Here is an 18,982-nt window from a genome sequence, read left to right on the forward strand (position 1 = left end):
AATGAGCGATACCAATCTCTGTGCCCATTCTGTTTCCTTGATTTTTGCTGGTTTTGCTTCATTTCTCTATATTTTCTCCTTTTCATTTGCTTTTGAATGGAAGTTGCTCATAATTCCACCATTCGTATCTCCTTTGGAGTCATCTCTACTTCTTGACACATTTGCCATTTCTTGTGCCTTGCACAATGAGTACTAAATCTGTCACTTAACCTCTCCTACCCTCAACTTATCATAACACTCCCCCTAACCACCCCTACCATTGTTTTACCATCCTCCTTCCCTTTGTTTTCTTAAAACTTATCTCTAACTTTTTCTGGTTTTGTTGAAAAGCCATTGACCTGAAATGTTAATTGGTTCTACCTCCAAATATGTCACTTCAGTTTTTTCTCTTTTTATTTCAGGCTCCCAGTATTTACCGTATTTAGCTTTAGTTGCATGAGCAGTACCACAGCTATACTGTGGATTTGTTGATTTGGAACGCTTTTGTGTGGCATAAACATAGAATGGACCACGTAAACTGAGTGCCTGGTTCAGTGTTGTAAATTTAAGCGATTCAATGAAAGGAGACAATTCTTATCAAACTGGTTTGTTGCTGGAAGTGTTGATTCTGGAAGACAGAAAGGTGGGGAAACAGTCAGGAATGGAAGACTGGAATAGAAATGGTGCCTTTAAACTAAAGAAAATGGAATTAGCTCATTGATCTCATTGGTAAATATCGAATGTTATATCAATAAAAGGTAGCAACTGACATGCCAAAAGAAAAGTTATAGCCTAATATTGATAGGGAACTACAATTGGAAAGCAAAAGTAGAATCCACTTAAAGCTAGCCTCTTAATTAGATGGTAAGGATAATGCTGTAAAGTTGTCTCATTTCCTTGTGCAAGTGGTAATGCATTATGAGGCCAATCATTTCGTTATAATTTCTTTTCAACTGCTGATAATCTTCCAGGTGACAACCGGCTAGCTGGGTAACCATAAGGCAAGAGCTCAATCTGATGACCATTCAGAAACAAAAATCATTTAAGTCAACTCAGATTTTGTAAATCTGTAATCAGTCATTTATTTGTTGGCAAACAAGATTCACTTTTACAACAAATATTAGTAATGAGGTCATTCAACTTGGAAACCATACAAAATGGATCATAAATTAAAAAAAAAGGAAAGACAAATTGTGCTGCTAAGATCATTACTAAAGGGATGCCTACATCAACTAATTATCAAATAAATAAATTTCCTGTGAGGGAAGGAAAGAAAAAAAATTGAGTTCATCTTTTTTCACTTCAAAATAACTTTCATTTTAATAAGTCAATATTTTTTACCACCACGGTACAAGTGCCTAGTGCTTTGACTAGATTTAACACAAAAATGTTTCTACTTTTTATTTTTCCACATGCATGAGTTCCACTATTTTCTACCAAGACTCCTTGGTGACTAGAAGAGTACCTAGCTCCCTTTGTGGACTTTCATTGCTGATCACATTTATGAATAACATAGTGCATTGTAAACAAAAAGTACCTGCTGTAAATCCTAATTTTTAATTTTTTTTTGCTGGCAAAAAACATGACTTCACTTCAAAGTACACAGTGAGAAAAACCTAAAACAGTTTTTTTAAAAAAACGTTTTTTTTCGTAGTATTTGTGATCACCTCACTATAAAATGAGCTTTATAAACTGTGATCTTCACAGGAACTGTCTGGGGGGAAAAGCCCAACAGAAAGACTTATGGAAAAAAAACACTGCTCCTACTAGCAAGACAAAACTTGCAAGACCAGCACAACAAAAACTGTCTTGTTCACTACATCAACAGGGACATAAGTTTGGAGGAAAAAAGCATACTACAATATATGTGCAATGTTGAGTGTCTGTACATAGAAATAGTTCAAAATTCTCTTGTCATTAGTTTTATAATCAGAATTATTACAGCAAAACATAAAGTATGTATCTAGCATATAATTTGAATAATTCCCTTTCTTGGAGATTGGAGAGGTTTCCTTTATGATTGTAGGAATTCTGCAGCTTGGTAAACTGCAGCATCTAAGTTGTGTGAGAAAGTCACGACTGATATACAGTGGTAATAAAAACAAGGAAAAAAAAGAAAGCAATCCATACCCTTGCACCAGTATAGCTGGCACTGACTTACACCAAGCCTTAGTTAGAAGTCCTCAAGAAAATAGACACTAGAGAAAAAAGGCTAAAAACTTAGCATTATTGAAGGAAGCAAAACTGAATGTCATTTCAACGTACACGTCCAACCCTCTCAATCAGTTCAGTAATTCTTTTTTGCCTTAAAACAGACTATTTCCTTATCAGTTGCTTCCCACGCAGTGCCTCACTAGGTTGGGTCTGAATATAAAACTTTTCAAAGTAGTTCAGCAGTTTATCAACAGCATTTAGATTCAAGCATACACACATTGTTTCACTTGGTTCTGGGCAACCAGAACAAGCCATCCAGGTTAGTCTTTGCCCCTATAGACTAGTGACCAAATGTGATGGTCCTTTTGAATTCGCTTCAGGTGAGGAGCCTTCTTTGTTGGGAGGAACAATAAATCCATCACTGCTTCCACGTCCTAGCTGGTAGTAAGTATGAAGTTGCTGTTCATGGTTCCTGGAGCCCAGATTCGGCATACTTTTATAATACACATCATCACCGTCACTACTTTTAGTTGCTGGAGGAGCGCTTTGGGTCTGAGCAGCACTACCATCTGCCACGGGCACACCTGCCAAAGCAGGCATGCTGGTATACAGAGAATCCCTGTTGGGTGACTGCAGTTCTTCTGTGTGCTCATTGGTTAGCAAAGGAAAAAAGCTCTCACTGTGATCTTGAGGGATCCGTCTTCGGTTGGGATACTGGTGGGCCTGATGGTTCTCTACTGAATGCGCCCTTTGTGGCAACAAAGGGGCATCTGATTCCTCTCTAATGAGTTCCAGTCCTAGGCTTTCTTCGTGGTTAAATGAAGTGGCATCATCGAGAACGACTGCATTGTCTTCACTGCTGTTTCCAATGTTGTTCACTAATTTGTTCATGAGGTTCCTGTTCTGTTCGTTGGAGCGCTCGTGGTTGTTCATATAGGAAGGGATGTAGTTGGAGGTGAGTTCTTTCAGGATCTTTTTCTCTAAGGCTGTTTCATTGTGGTTGTACCCACGGTCAATAATTTGCACACAATCACTCAGGTATTCTCCACTGGCAATACTGTAGCTGTTGCCATGGTTACCATTCAGTGGTAGAGTATCCATGACACTTGTATCCCTCGCATTGTTCAGCAACACCTCTGAAAGATAAGACAAAGAACCACATTAATCATGACTACAGCTTTTGGCCTCTTCTGGGAATTAAAGGAAGATCACAGCATCTCGGGTAACAGGCTAGGTATGCTAAAACTCAAATTGTAATTGTGCAACAATCATTTCAAAGCTTCAGGAATCAATATAAGCTCTAATGAATTCATTAGAATGTTAGAAGGATGGCACACAAAGTGGACTCTAAATACAATGTAACTTCTTCACAGCATTGTTCATGGTGTTCATGATGCAATTGGGGAGTATGAGAATATGTTGGACCCACAGAATAGCTACAGAAAATATACTTCATCCGGTAGGAGAATCAAGAAAAGTGGGGGATATAATCATAAAATCGCAGGTAAATAAGGAAATACCTATTCCCGCAAAAACAGTTTTGAGTTCTTTCCCTAAAAGGTTGTGGATGCTTGAGTTATTTGGAGCTTCCCCCTCCTCTGCAAACCTAAGGTTGTTCAAATTGTAGCTGCCTATGTCTTGAACCAAGTCCCACTCATCATTGTGCTTGCTGACCTACACTGGTTAAGCAACATCTCCATTTTAAAATCCTTGTTTTTAAACACCACTATGACTCTAACCCCAACCCCCCACCCCCTTCTCTGGAATTTCTTTCAGCGTTTCTCGACCTTCCCAGATATCTGTGCTTCTCTAATGCTGGCCTCTTGAGTGCCCTATATTTTATGTGGTGCATCATTAAACATAGTGCTATACTCTAAATTTTCCTCCCTAAACCCCTCTATCTCACTTTCCTCCTTTAAGACACTACTCTTGATCTACTTCCTTGACCATACTTTTGGTTACCTGTCCTACTGTTTCCTTACATGATTGTAAATATTATCTTATAAAACCCATATGAATTGCTTTGAGTGGTTGTTCAAAAATGAACTTTTATTAGAGTTTAATTGTGTTGGGGTGAAAAGGAAATGTGGAGCTAAGATGGGTAAAATGGAGTTGTGACACAGATAAGTCATAATCTATTTGGCAGAACAGGCTAAAGGAATTGGAAGACCTAGTCTGTTCCTCTGTTCCTAAAAAAAACTATTGGCAACCAATAGGGACAATCCTTTTTCTGAAATCCATTAAGCAAATTTAATGTTATAAATTATATCAAGATTGTCTTTGCACTGGTTATCTGACGTACTGAGATATCAAAGTCCCACGATTAATTTTGGTTTTTGAGGGAAGCTCCATTAATTAGCAGCTTATATATTAATACATCAACTCAGACAGCACTTTCTAAACCTGTGACCTCTACAGGCATAAAAAGGGAGCAGATGCATGGGAAAACCAACCCCATCCAAGTTTCCCTCCAAGTCACACACCATCTCGATTTGCATCTTTATTGCTATTCCTTCACTTTTTGCTCAATCATAATCTTGGAACTCCCCTCCTATCTGCATTGTGGGCGGTCCTATACCACATGGACTGCATTGGTTCAAGGTGGTGGCTCAAGGTGGACAGCTAATTCCATTCCAATTTTCAGGAAGGGTGGTAGGGCTAAACCAGGGAATTACAGAGCAGTGAGTCTCACATCAGTGCTAGGCGAACTAATGCAGAAAATTCTGAAGGTGAGAATTAACTTTCACTTGGAAAGGCGAGGTCTGAACAAGGATAGTCACCATAATATTGTCAGAGGGATGTCAGCCTATTTCATCGAATTTTTCAAGGAGGTCATCAGATCTGTAGATGAGGGCAGTTGATATTGTTTATATGAGGTTTTCATGAGGTTATATGAATTTTAGCAAAGCTTTTGACAAGGTCCCACATGGGAGATTGATAAAGGTAAAAGCACATGGGATCCAGGGTAACTTGGCATGATGGATCCAAAATCGGCTTTGTGGTAGGACAGAGGGTGTTTGTGAAAGTCACTGTCCAGTTGTGCATCACAGGGATCAGTGCTGAGTCCCTTATTGTCTGTGACAAATTAGATGGGAATGTTGCGGGGGTGGGGGATGATAAGTAAATTTGCAAATGACACAAAGATTGGCCAGCTGCTTAACAGTGAGGAGAAAGGACTTAGGTGACAGGATAATATACATGGGTTGTTCAGATGGGCAGATCAGGAGAAGATGGAATTTAATCCTGATAAATATAAGGTATGCACTTTGGAAGAACTAACAAGACAAGGGAGTTCTCAATGACTGACAGGACACTAGGAAGTTCAGAGGAATAGAGGAATCTTGGAGTGCTTGTCCACAGATTCCTAAAGGTGGCAGGAAGATTAACAGGGTGTTTAAGGTGGCATATGAGATACTGTCTTAATCAGTTGCAGCACAGGTTATAAGAGCAAGGAGGTTATATTGAAGCTGCACAATACATTGGTCATGCCTTGTCTCAAGTACTGTGTGCAGCTTGGATCACCACACTATAGGGAGTATACAATTGCCCTGGTGGGCATGCAGAGAAGATTCACCAGGATGTTGCCTGGGACAGAGTATTTTATATTTGACGCCAGGCTGGATAGGCCTGTGTGGTTTTCCTCTTAATTGAAGTGTCAATAACAAGGGTGTATTATTTTAAGGTGAAGGATAAGAGATTTGGCGGGGATTTTCTTTTCAGCTTGAGGGTGAAAAGCTGGAATCCAGGATGCACTGACTGGGAGGGTAGTAGAGGCAGGAAGCCTCAAAGCTTTAAAAAAGTACATGGGCGAACACTTGAAATGGTATAAGATTCAAGGCTATGGACCAAGTGGTGGAAAGTGGGTTTAGTGTGAATAGGTCAGCACAGATTCAATGCACCAAAGGGCCTCTTCCGTGCTGCATGACTCTATGGCCACCATCTTCTTCAGGGCAATTAGAGACTAGCAAAACTATGTAGCCAATGATGTACACAGCCTGCAAAAAGATTTAGAAAAAGCTTACTGCAATATTCATCACTGAAATTATAGGGCAAAACAATTAAGTGGTGGATTATAAAAAGGATCCAAACATAAAGTCTTATAGATGTGGCTTTTAAATAAATAGGAAATTTTGGGTTGTCATGACTTTCTCAAAATGCTATCAAGTATAGTTAGGTTAACGCAGAACAAATGTTGCATGATTGTCATTGTTATTCTCAAATCCATATTTGCTGTGTGATTTAGTTAAAAAAGACTTAGTAATTAGAAATGCTAATCAAAGGATATGTATTGCATGATTTTTGACAAATTTCTGTTTTTTTTTGAGTGGCAAAACCTGGACATCAGTGATTATTTTCAATTTAACTGGTTATATTGATTGCTCAGATTTCAAAGAGTTGTTGCACACCTAACTGGACACAAACACCACAGATAATTTAAAAAGCACAATGGTGCATATATACATACATAAAAAAAATTACAAACAGGGCTAACTGACAAAAATGAAATCCTCAATTAAGAGCAAGACCATCCATTTGGAAAAAATAATGTACACAAAATGGTTCCAGTTGGTATAACTGAAGAAGCAAACATTTTTAAGTTTAAATGAAAAGGAACAAAATCATTTACTAAATTAAGCAGTTTCTGCTCAAGGCTGCTGCAACTATTAGACAGTAAAGGGCTGCTGTGGGACTTCTTCAAAATGTATTTCACATTCTTGATCAATGCAATAAGGAGTTAATCCATCGAGATAGATAAATTGTATTGGGTTATTTTCCTCAATTAAATCATTTATCTATCCAGTAGAGAGGTAATTCCACTCAATTTGAAAGGCCAAATTTTGCCCCTCTTCCCTTCATCATAGAAGCTTTCCAGGAGTCTTAGTCAAACAATTCTATGGACCAGCTGGGCTATGTGTATTGAACACAGAACTCAGTGCAATTAATTAAGAATTAAATAAATATCATATGAATGAGTTTACTCTAGCCTGTACTCACATCATGGATAGATAGAAAATATTGTAAAATTTTTCACTTCAGTAACCTGATGCTTCATTTCAATTTAGGTCCACCCAAGTCTAAAGTATGTGTATATATTGTCCACATTCTCAGGAAAAGAAAATTAATGTTATGAGGGATCTTTGAATGTTATATTTATGTGCATTTTAGTCCTGAACAATACTGTGCTATGTGGCAAATCTCAACTTTACTTAATGATGTGTGTGGACACATTGTGGATATTCCACTCAAGGTTAAGGCAAGAAAACTTGAGGGGTAAAGTATTTCAAAATGTTTTTCATTTAATAAATGAATTGAAATCTCAAACATCTCAACCACTCTGTACATCCCCTTTGCAGAATTCATTGTTTTTGGTCATTAAATAATTCAGTGACGATGGAAACCAGATTACAACCAATCAATAATGACAGTTATTTGGGGGTAATAGGTGACGAGCAACACTGCAGAATAGAATACTGTCTTCCAGAAACTTCCTAGTTAGCCTTATCCAGACTTAATGGGATTCAACAAAGCTAATGGGAACATTAACAAAAATATATCTATAAACACTTCTGCACTTTTTGAAAAAAAAATCTCGTCGATCAACTCTCGTTATACCACAGTTATCGCCTAGATTTGGCTGGAAGAGAATGGTAACTAAAAGAATTACATTTGATATGCAATGTTTAGTTTTACTCCCATACTTGTCTCTCTGTAGGGCTCTAAAGGACAGCATGAAGAAAAGGAAAGAAAAAACACAAGTAAGCATACAGCGACAGTAGAAGAAACATGAATAAAAGCAAATAGATTGATGGTATGCAGAAAATATCTAACAAATCCCATCTTCACTACACATAATAAGTGGCTAATTTTAATGTTTTTAAGCTGAAAACAAACAATAGCACAATTTTAATGATAACAAATGTGTTTGACCTACTCATATCAGAATCACCCATATATAACTGTTTCAAAAAGAGGGCAATCCTTTCACCGGCATATTGTTATCAAGTCAATAATAAAATTATGAAGCTCTGTTTGAATCTGGTTTTGTTGATATTTTTATGAAACATCAATATTGGAAAGGTAGAACAAGACTGATGATTAAATACCTGTGCTGGTGAAAGGATTGGAAAATATAAAACCCCTTTGCTTGGCTTATAGAGGCTGTACTGAATAACTACCTAAATTTGTAGCTATCTAAAGACTAATATTTCAGTCCCATCACACCAATGTTACCATACATATTGTTGAACATTTTGTCAGCAGTTTTCATGACCTCTCTGCACAGATTCTAGCCAGATGATCAGAGTTACTGCTATTTTAATTTACAAAAGGGTACATTTTCCACTGGCTTCCTCTGCTTACATCCAAACCTAATTTGGCTAGAAGTTCAAAAACAAATGTAAAAAGATCATGTTAAATGTGTAACAATATATGCAGTCAAGCCTCCTTACCACAACAAGTGGAACATTTCAAAATACTTTAAATAATAAGTGCTCGACCCAGCTTCCATTAAGAGCTGGAAAAATGTGGTGGAAAACGATAAATTTAAGACAATTGCATTCTAAAATGAGGTTTGACTGATGGTAAACTGGTGAGAGACAGCTTTCTAGCTTCAAAGCAAGAAGCAAATTACAGCCAAAACAAATGAATTGAAAATTGGTGAGAAATTAATGTTCCCAACAACCGATGATCATTGTCCACTGTGAAATAGAAGGATTAAATTGAAATGATCAAATATTTTGCTGTGAATTATTCTTCTTCAATCTAATTCTTTTGGAATACAGCCTCCACAGACCAGAGATGGGGTATTGCCACTATAGCTTAGTGAAACATTTGGAGTAGCACACCTTGTGTGTTGTACATGCTGACTGAGGGGTTGTTACAGATTGCTGATTCCCCAAGCAATGTGTTATAAGGATTGTTAGTGCCATGAGGACGAAGAAGAGCATTGGTTATTAGATGGTTAGCCATAGCCCCTGGAGCAGCCAGACAGAGAAAGACAAACAAAGAAAAAAGATCAATCAGGCAAATGTAGGAAAATAAAATATTCTTAATGGTAAAATTTGAAGTCACATCATTAAACAAGCTGAATAGAGTCAGACCTGGAATGTTGAAATTTACAAAAAAAATTAATAAATGCTTTAGACAATGTAAATGCATTTGCAAATGGGCTAACACAATCAATGCTGGTTTTCCTTATAACTTATTTTATAAAATAAACAGATTCAGCCAGAATTATTACTTGATTTCTTGGAATTACCCACAGGTAAGTTGTAATATCAAGCCCCTTATATATAAAATAAAGCTTGCAATCCAATTGATTTTTTTTCTGCAAACTATAATCATTTCCATTCCAATTTGCAACAACAGCTTAAGGGTTTCATAGTTTATTACTTCAATTTCCCAAGACCGAAGTACAGCTGAGAAATAGAGCGGTGACATTACGGAATAAGTATGGATTTGCAGATAATGAAACAGAAGACAAGGAAAGCAATACTGGATATGGACTCCACAAAGTTTCAAAACATGAATCAATTTCATCCAAATGTAAGCGTCAGGGTCAAAAAAATGCACTTTTGGAGATAAAACTCTGCATTAGTCACGTTCAGATTAAAGATGCTTATATTAGAATTAGGCAGTGTTTCACAGTGTGGAATTTGTGCCTTTCTGCAAGGATGCTTTGCTAAATATTGAATACTCTCAGAGGACTGCTGCTGAAGATCAATTTCCGTGAATGCTGTTAATTTGGGTGCAGTCTGAAGATCTTATTGGTGTTGAATTCAGAGCACATTTCAAATTTAATAAATAGACCATGTTGTCTGTAGTACTGTATTGGTTGTAAATTTAAATATTGATAGGTTCTGTCTCAACTCAATTACAAAAAAACAATGAAGCAAGCCCAAACAAGGGTAGGTGCCCCACAATGGATTACACCCCTTCTGGTTATTTACTAAAAGTTATTTGCACAAGTACCTGACTTGAGTAGCAAAAGCCCTTTTTCCTAACCACAAATCAAATTATTTATTATTTATATGTCACCAATTGGTGTACAGATTTTTGACAAACTGCATTCCTCATTGGAAAATACTTTGTTACATGGTGTTGCGAACCTGCAAACTTATCTCTTTATATTTATCAGATTAAGTTAAAAGCACTTGATACTTCTAAGACTATCATCCATCTTTCTGTGTTCAAAATGTTGACAATTATTCCATCCAATATGCTCCCAAACTTATAACATGCTCAGGTAAAAATTTATAAATAGCTTCCAGTATGAGTAAAAACAGATGGATGATTGCATTCATTTGGCAGTTTTACATTTACCAAATGCTACTCAAACAAAAATAAATTATGGAATAATGTAACTTCCACTACAGGTTTTGTAACTTCAACTTGCAGCACTGGTTCTGTACCAACTTGGACATTTAATAGAAAATTCACAACCAGGAAAAGTACACTTCATTTATTTTCACATTTTCTTGATAGGTTTTCTTGAAGTTGAGTTCTCTTTTATGGAGATTGCAAATATTAGATAAATACACTTAATAAAATTTGAATGTTTTACGAGTCTTAATAGATGTGGCAGTACATCAACAGCAACTGAGTAATGCATTAAGGTAGGGGAAAACATCACAACAGGCATTCAACACATCAAAACACAAAGTCCTCTGTGCTATCACTAATCATAGTAAACACTTCGGAACAAAGGTTAGCCACTGCCATTTCAAAAAAAACTGTTAGAAACAAAACTTGCATTTCATGCTTATCAACAAAGAGAGTATTTGAATGCATTGAGGTCTAAGATGGCTCTGAAAATCTATTTAATTTGTAGGGACACCAGAAAGGATGGTGCTTCATTGGTGTTGTTTGAGTGGAAGTTGTAAGACAAATGGATGTTTTAGAGGTCTATAAAGTCCTACAATACAGGAGGCTATTGAACCTATCATGTCAATGCTCGGTCTCTGGAAGAGCAGTATGTTTACTCCACATACTTCTTGTCAAATCAGCTCTAAGCTGTTCATATATTTTAAAGTCTCTTTTTGAAGTATTTATAGGATCAACTTCCACTATTTTTTCAGTTTGAGTATTCCAGATTCCAACAATGGTGAATAGAATAATTTCTGCTTACTTGCCCCCCTCGAGATTTTTTTTGTCAATGATTTTAAATCTATGGGTGCAATCTTATCCTCCCTGGAGGTGGTGAGGCTGATGGCAAGGGTGAATAACAATGCACGTAGACACTGCAGAGATACATGCTCACTTTTTGCCATTGCAACATTTAGGGCATGGAGGTCCACCTTTGGAACCCCGATCAATGAATGCCTTTGAGTGTTCAATTAACAAACACTTCAGAGTTTCAACCAGCCTCCCATCCGATTACTTGCCTTTCCAGAAGATGAGAAAGAAGTGACTGGTTGGCCAACTTGCCTCGATTTGACGGGGTGGAGGAGAGGAGTGCTCTCCATTTGACGCAATCTGGCTTCAAGTGAGTGGCTGCTGAAAGCTAACCTCTGCTGTTGCCTCCAATGTCCAATTTCCCCACAACACCCAATCTGTGAGACTTGAAAGAAAAAGGCTTACCTTCTTTGCTGTTAGACCCCTTCAGGCCAAGGCCTCATGCAGTGAACTTTGAGATCCAGAAGATCATGGCTAACGTAACAAGGTGGGTCTCTAATGGCGCAATCTGTGATTCGCTGAGAGGTTCACCAGTCAGCTCTTGACAAGCTAATTGTTCTCTGCGACAGCAAGTGTTTGAGGCCAAAATATTGAATACTTTCAGGAATGAGTTAGATATAGTTCTTAGTGCTAAAGGGATCAAAGGGTCTGGGAAGAAAGTGGGAACAAGGTGATGATCAGTCATGATTGTACTGAATGGTAGAGAAGGCTTGAATGGCCAAATGGCCTACTCCTGCTCCTATTTGCTAAGTTTCCATTGATATTAATTGAACCTTGATTTGGTGAGCTTTATTGTTGGAGGGAGAGGATGTCAGTGGCCACTGAACATGCCTGCTCCCATCGCTTAGGCCAAGGTTTTCCACTTTGTTGCCTATCACTTCTGGACATTGACCTATCTGCCAAAGAGAATATAGTTTCTTTATTTACCCTTATTAATTATGTCAGCTGTTAAACTTCTCTATTTCAAGGAGATAGCACAAAAATTTGCAACCACTCCTCATAACTGAAGTCTGCCATCCATTGTAACATTTGGGATAAACTTTCCATGTAACCTTTCTAATGCTTTTTATATCTTTAATAAATTCTGGTTTCAAATGAACCGCAATAGTCCAGCTGAACAGTAATCAGTAATTTGTAAAGTTCTAGAATAAGCTTGTTACTTTTATATCATATTTTTTGATTTACAAACCAAGAAAACCATATACCCTTGTTATAAATACTTGTCCTACCACCATGTATGCACACTAAGGCCTCTCTGCTCCTCCATATTTTACAAATTCATGCAATTTATTGTATATAGCCTTGCCATTTAGTTCACCTGAAATGCATTACTTAAAATCTGTTCACGGTAAATTCCAGCTGCAATGCTTCTATCAGTTTCTCCATTTCTATTTCATCCTGAAGCTTACCAATTTTCCTGATCTTTATCTACAACTTTGCAAAGTGTTACATCTGCTGTTTCTGACAACTGAGTCAAGGTCACGCATATAAATTGCAAAGTATATAGTCTAAAAACTGACCTTTCTGATGGGCGCTATAGCAAACCACCTTTCAGTCTGGAAATAAAAACAAACCCTCCACTTTCATTTCGAACTTTTACTGGTAGAGTTTGGAGTTAGAAACCGCAACTTTGATTAAAACTGACATCTGTACCATAATATTTATCATTACAGCTTCTTAGTGTCCAGAATGCAACACAAACCTTCACTCGTACAAAGACAGCAATGATAAGTCAGCAAATAAAAGAGATAAGTTTTTAATTTTTCAGAATAATTTTCAGCCTGTGTATTCAGTTATTATATTCTTAGCCATTAATTATTCTTCAGCCAAAGCTAGATTACACTTATTTATTATTTATATTTATATTTCCTCAGCCATTTTAATATAAATACAAATTATTTTCCATGTGATATATATAGTTTATTAATTTATATTTTTACTCCTCTATCTGACAAGTGACTTAAAAATTCAAAAGCAACAAATTATATTTCTATCCAGAGAAGTAAAAACAAGTGATTTTTAAAAATTTAAACTTGGGAGGATTTCTACCTGTACATACAAATTGAGTAGTTCTGTTTGACTTCAACGTTGAACCCCTGGTTACTGAGAATAAATTACATCTGTATCATGCATGATTCATGCTGAATATCACATCAGCAATATCTGGTAATCACAAATTAATCCTGGGAATAGAGCTCATACGTATTAGAAAGTATTTTGCTCAAATAAATGCAACAAGGCTAAGAGAATGGAAAATATTGCATTGTGTACAAAGGTCAAGCCATAATTCCTGAAGGAACTTCATTCTATTTGACTGATCCTAAGTTTTTGTCAATCACAAACTCATACTGCCTGCAAAGGACATTTTAAATTTCAACAGACAGGCAGTTCCTAGATAAATTGGATTTCAAAATGGTGAAAAATGGACACTACCCACTAATTATATACAACAACAACAACAACAACAAAAACAAAGCTGCTGGAAAAGCTCAGCAGGTCTGGCAGCATCTGTGAAGGAAAAAGCAGAGTTAATGTTTCGGGTCCGATGACCCTTCCCGAAACGTTAACTCTGTTTTTTCCTTCACAGCTGTTGCCAGACCTGCTGAGTTTTTCCAGCAACTTTGTTTTTGTTCCCGATTTACAGCATCTGCAGTTCTTTCGGTTTTTATCCACTAATTATATATTTATCTTAAGATTGTTGTAAAATGCCACACAAGTGTCAAGTTTCACAGACCTTCGTTTTTTTCAATAAAATGTACATTACATTATACTCCTTATGAATATTTTTGTCAAGTAAAAAATAGTCCACAATGAAAAAAAGTCAATATGGCACAAAGGGATGATATTCATAAATCATATAGCTTTAACTATTAGAAACAAAATGAGAAGTTGCTGGAAAAATTCAGCAGGTCTGGCAGCATCTGTGGAGAGAAAGTGGAGTTAACGTTTCGGGTCCAGTGACCCTTCTTCAGAATCGAGTTTTAACTATTGGGCTGTTTAGCTTAAAGCAAATAGACTGAAAACATTCCAGACCGCGTGCCAGTCTTCAAAAATTCATAAACCCTCAAATTTCTAAAAGTGAAGTGCCACAGTCAACAATGTTAATACTAGAAAGTCTTTCTTAACATACTCATTGGTAGTCTAATGAACAAACTACAGCATGGCTACAGAGATTTACTGTGCCCCTAATTACAGCATGAAATATTTACAAGTGGCTTCTCTTATAAACGAGAAGGCAGGAATTTTTAATGAGACAGTAAGAAGTATGATTTCATAAACACTGAAGTGCAGACTTTTTAATACAATATGAATATACACAAACAAGAGACTGTCTATGGGGATTACTATTTGTTAGTGAAATACAAGAAGATTGAAGTAAAATATAAGATTTTCCTCCTATCCATAATGTTCCACATTAAATAACATATCATGTAATAAAGAAGTTAACAACCTTTGGCATTACATTTACTTTCTTTCTGATGAAGCGTTAAGTACATCCCCAAACCTCTCAGTGAAACTAGCTTACCTCAGATTCTGGCTCTGCAGCCAACACTGGGAAACTCATGTGTTAAAATCAAGAATGAATTTATCCTAATCATCCTGTGGTTTTCATGCAATGACATATAACACAAAACCAATGGCAACAGCCTTTAGATTCTTGACGTTTCTGAGACTGTATTTTTGTTCTCTTATTATTACACATTTCAACAGTGCATGAAAGAGGCCATGCAGCTACCATGGCTATCTCAGTCCTCAGAAAAGGTAGAGATTGATCTCTGTGTGTGGTTTTCAGTGTAAAATGAGTATATTGTGTTCAATCTGTGCTTGCAGACAATTGAGCAAATCCAAGACAGGACTAACGCTGCACTGACTTTGGCTCTGTTATTTGGGTTACACACTATTTGCGCTGATGCATAAGGGCCTAAGAATAATTGATACCTTTTCTAAAGAGTTTTCAGTCATAAACTTAGCCTTGCAGTTCCCTGTATTTTCTGCAATTTTTATTTTTAAAATGTTCAGTTGTTTTCCCTTTAAAAGCTAATTTTGATTTTGCTGCTATATCATTACTTACTGTAAAGCATTTCATGTATTAACAGCACTTACTGCATTGAAATTTTCCTTCAGTCTTTTGGCGATGGTGACAGATGTATGATTTAATTATCAGGTCGATTTCTGCCTTCCAAGACCTCCCTTTTTATTATTTAAAAGCTCTAGCCAACCACTCACTCATAGACTTCTATCCAATAGCCTCTTCTACTCTGGTTCTGTCCTTGCTTAAAAGTTGGTCATGTCAAACAGCTTTTAGCTCTGATGAAACGTTTCAGACGTGAAATATGGGGCTGGATTTTTCAGCAGCCATTCAGGAATAATGAGTGGGTCTTGACTCAGGAATTTTTGACCCCCTCCAAGGGTTTGTGATTTTTCACCCACGGCCTTTCAAGTGTAAGGACTGATTTGCTCAGCAAGCCCGTACCCTGCACTCCCAACCTGGCTAACTTCATTATAGGGATAGGTGTGCTCAAGTTATAGGATCCCTACAGTGCAGACAGATATCATTCAGCTCATTGAGTCTGCACCAACCCTCCAAAGAGCATTCCACCCAGACCCCAACACCTCCTTCCCCACCTTATTCATGTGACCCCGCATTTACCATGGTTCATCCACCTAGACTGAACATCCCTGAACATGATGGGCAATTTAGCATGGCCAATCCACCTAACTTGCACATCTTTGGACTGTGGGAGGAAACCGGAGCACCCAGCAGAAACCCACTGCAAATGCCATGCAGACAATTACCCAAGGCTAGGAACGAATCCATGTCCCTAGTGCTAAACACTGTGCCACCATGCTGGCCTAAATGCTGTGCCCTTCTCTGCAATTTTCAAGAATATGGGCCAGCTTTTAAAGAATCCATGCTTCAGGGCCCCTTAGAGCTGTCATAAACTATATGAAGTATATATCCATGTCAGTTATTGTACTTGTATCTCCATTCACACATTGGATAGAAATAATGAAACTACAGTGACAATGGGCAACCTTAAAAAAAACACAGTATTGATTCATTTTGCTGTTTCCTAATAGCATCGTGTGTATACTACATACTATGGACTGAAGTGGTTCAAGAAGGCAGGCAGCTTGTCAGTGGCAGATAGGAATGGCCAATAAATGGTGGCCCAGTAAATATTATTCACATTCCAGGAAAGAAAATAAAAAGAGCTTCCTCAAAGAATATCTTTTTACCAATGGTCAATAAGTGTCCATCAACTACACCAAAGCATCAACAGCAGAAATTGCAAGTTCTTTAAACTTCTGTTAAATCAGGCTAAAATAAACACTTTGAAGTTGATAACATATATCAGAGGACCAGAGTTGCCAAACAAGCAATATTTTCCCTGGGGCTCATGGGTTTTAACAGAGTAATGGATATCTGGCTTGTTAGCCAAGAAACAAAATAGGGATGATCTATTCTGTCAGCTTCTCACAAGGTGTGCAGGATCAGCCTGCAGTTTTCCTGATTTTCATGAGTGGAAATCCAGGTAGTGAATGTCATCTCACTCTTTACAAATTTAAATAACTGCACAAAGGCAGGTATCACATCACCATGCACACTGTACATGGGCTGTGACCAGCCAGCTCGAAGCCAGCCCCTAGCCTGAGAAGACCTTCTGAACCTCCTGTTTATATCTGTCAGCCAGTTGGTCGAGGTTAACATCCCCAATCAAGAATCCACCTGGCCCGGGTTCAAATCACTGCCTCATTTGCTGAAGATTTCCATAATTTTCATTTTTTCAAGTTTTTATTTCATTGAGTTAAATCTTGCCCTCTCATCACCAACTGCTTCCTCTGCAGCTCTACCCTGCGCTACTTGTCAAAATATTCTCTCAGTTGTCAGCATCTCTTAATATATGTTTGATATTTATGACTTGCTGGTTTGTGTTGTCTGAACTACACAGCCAGATCTGGCATAGTGGTAATTTTACTGGACTAATGATCCAAAGATATCAAAGTCCAACTCAGCAGCTGGGAGAATTGAATTCAATTAATTAAATACTGGCGGAAAATGCTAGTGTCATTAACAATGATTGGGAAACTAATGGGTTATCATAAATACTGCTTGATTCACTCATGTCCTTCAGGGGAAGAAATCTACCACCCTTATCTGATCTAACTTATACATGACTCCAGATCTATAGCAATGTAGCTGACTTTCCACTACCCTCTGAAATTGTGAGACAAGCACCTTTTGTTGTATCAAACCACTACAAAAAAAAAGCACCAAGCGTGCACCTTAATCTCATGGATTTAGACATTCAAGGTGGCAGCTCAACCTTGACAGTGACACTCAAATTCCAAGAATGAATAATGATAAAGCTGAGCTGAGGCCTGTTATGACATTGATTTTTAATCTTTAATAAAAACACCAAGTTTTCTTAATGCCGGCAGTTTGAGCTGTGGGTGGACTAATTGGGTTTAAGGAATGAAGTTTCATGGCTGCCAAGTTGGGCTCTATAGTGCCACTGGTGTCAGTATTACAGAGGTGCCAAAGTCATTCCGCACAGTGCTTCGAGCACAGACTACTAGGTGCCCTGTGTTGGGAAGGATGTAAGCTCCCGTGTGCTGTGCATGCACTGGCAACAACAGGAATGTTCAGATTGTGAAGCCAATCAGCCATTTCTATTGGTTTTGAGTACAGTTGGAAACCATGCAGATCCAGTGAACTTCTACGTTAAATCCCTCAATGCACACTGGACTTCCTACTACACTACTTGAAGGTCAAGCCAGTCGACCAATTTAAGGTAAAGTGGTTTTGACCTCCGCTATAGTTTGGTTTATGGAAGCACTGTGGATTTTCTTTTGTAGTGTTGTGGTGAGTATGTGTGTACATGGAAAGAGGGCTGAGGCTTTGTGTGGCAGAAGCAGCGAAACTGACTTCAAACCTGTTACTACATCAATTTTGTTAATAAGAAGACCACAACACGGCAACCAAATATAATTTGAATGGCTACAGTTCTGATCTGAAATGCACTACAAAATAATACATGTTGCTCTATCAATGCTTCTTAGCATTCCACGCATTTAACTTCCCAATATGAACTTTTGGATGCTATCACAATGGTAGTGGTAGATCCAAGTTTCTGACAGTCTTCTGATGCAAATCCATAGCAGCTGGAACTTCATAAGTTCTAAGAAGGGCATATGTGAGAACACTGCAGAATCAATGGTAAGATTTCTTGGCCAATTTAGCAAACAACCTACACAGCAGTCTAAGATTTTAAATATTAAATGCAATAGTAGGTCTTATGGGGAATAATGAAAAAGTAGGATCAGAAGACAACACACCAAGACCAGAGAGTATAGAAAAGGTCAGAAACCATAAGGCAGAAGCACTAGTATTTTGCATCACCAGTATTGTAAAGTTTTGTTGGAACTAATACATTCTTGGTGGACTCAGTTTTCTAAAAGACTGAAATTTGCCATGACCATTCGCGGTTTTCTGACTCTAAGTGAACAGCAGCAACGTGATGAGCAGAAAATCTATTGACAAAACAAAATAAGTCCTACACATCGTGGTACCTTTTTTGGAGGTCCTGGATAATTAGTTAGTTTTAATACGTAGTTAACCTAGCAGGGGCCAAGTGTTTTCTATTCAAATACAAATACACTTCGAGAAATA

The 18,982-nt window shown here is 37.6% G+C and overlaps 1 protein-coding gene across 6 annotated transcripts in view; it reads right to left on the reverse strand.

Moving 5' to 3' along the window:
- Positions 1-1,036: 1,036 nt before the first annotated feature.
- The window catches only part of adgrl3.1 (adhesion G protein-coupled receptor L3.1), a 607,182-nt gene continuing 589,236 nt past the window's right edge, over positions 1,037-18,982 (reverse strand). For 5 of the 6 annotated variants that reach the window (XM_048595033.1, XM_048595030.1, XM_048595031.1 and 2 more), the window contains one exon: positions 1,037-3,269. In XM_048595033.1, coding sequence (XP_048450990.1) covers positions 2,467-3,269 — 803 coding nt within the window. In that variant the 3' untranslated portion in view covers positions 1,037-2,466. Of the gene's footprint in view, positions 3,270-7,832; positions 7,851-8,978; positions 9,108-18,982 lie in introns of all 6 variants that reach the window. The other variant, XM_048595032.1, reaches the window with a different exon arrangement.

Source organism: Rhincodon typus, chromosome 3, assembly GCF_021869965.1.
Source record: "Rhincodon typus isolate 14 chromosome 3, sRhiTyp1.1, whole genome shotgun sequence".
Taxonomy (NCBI): domain Eukaryota; kingdom Metazoa; phylum Chordata; class Chondrichthyes; order Orectolobiformes; family Rhincodontidae; genus Rhincodon; species Rhincodon typus.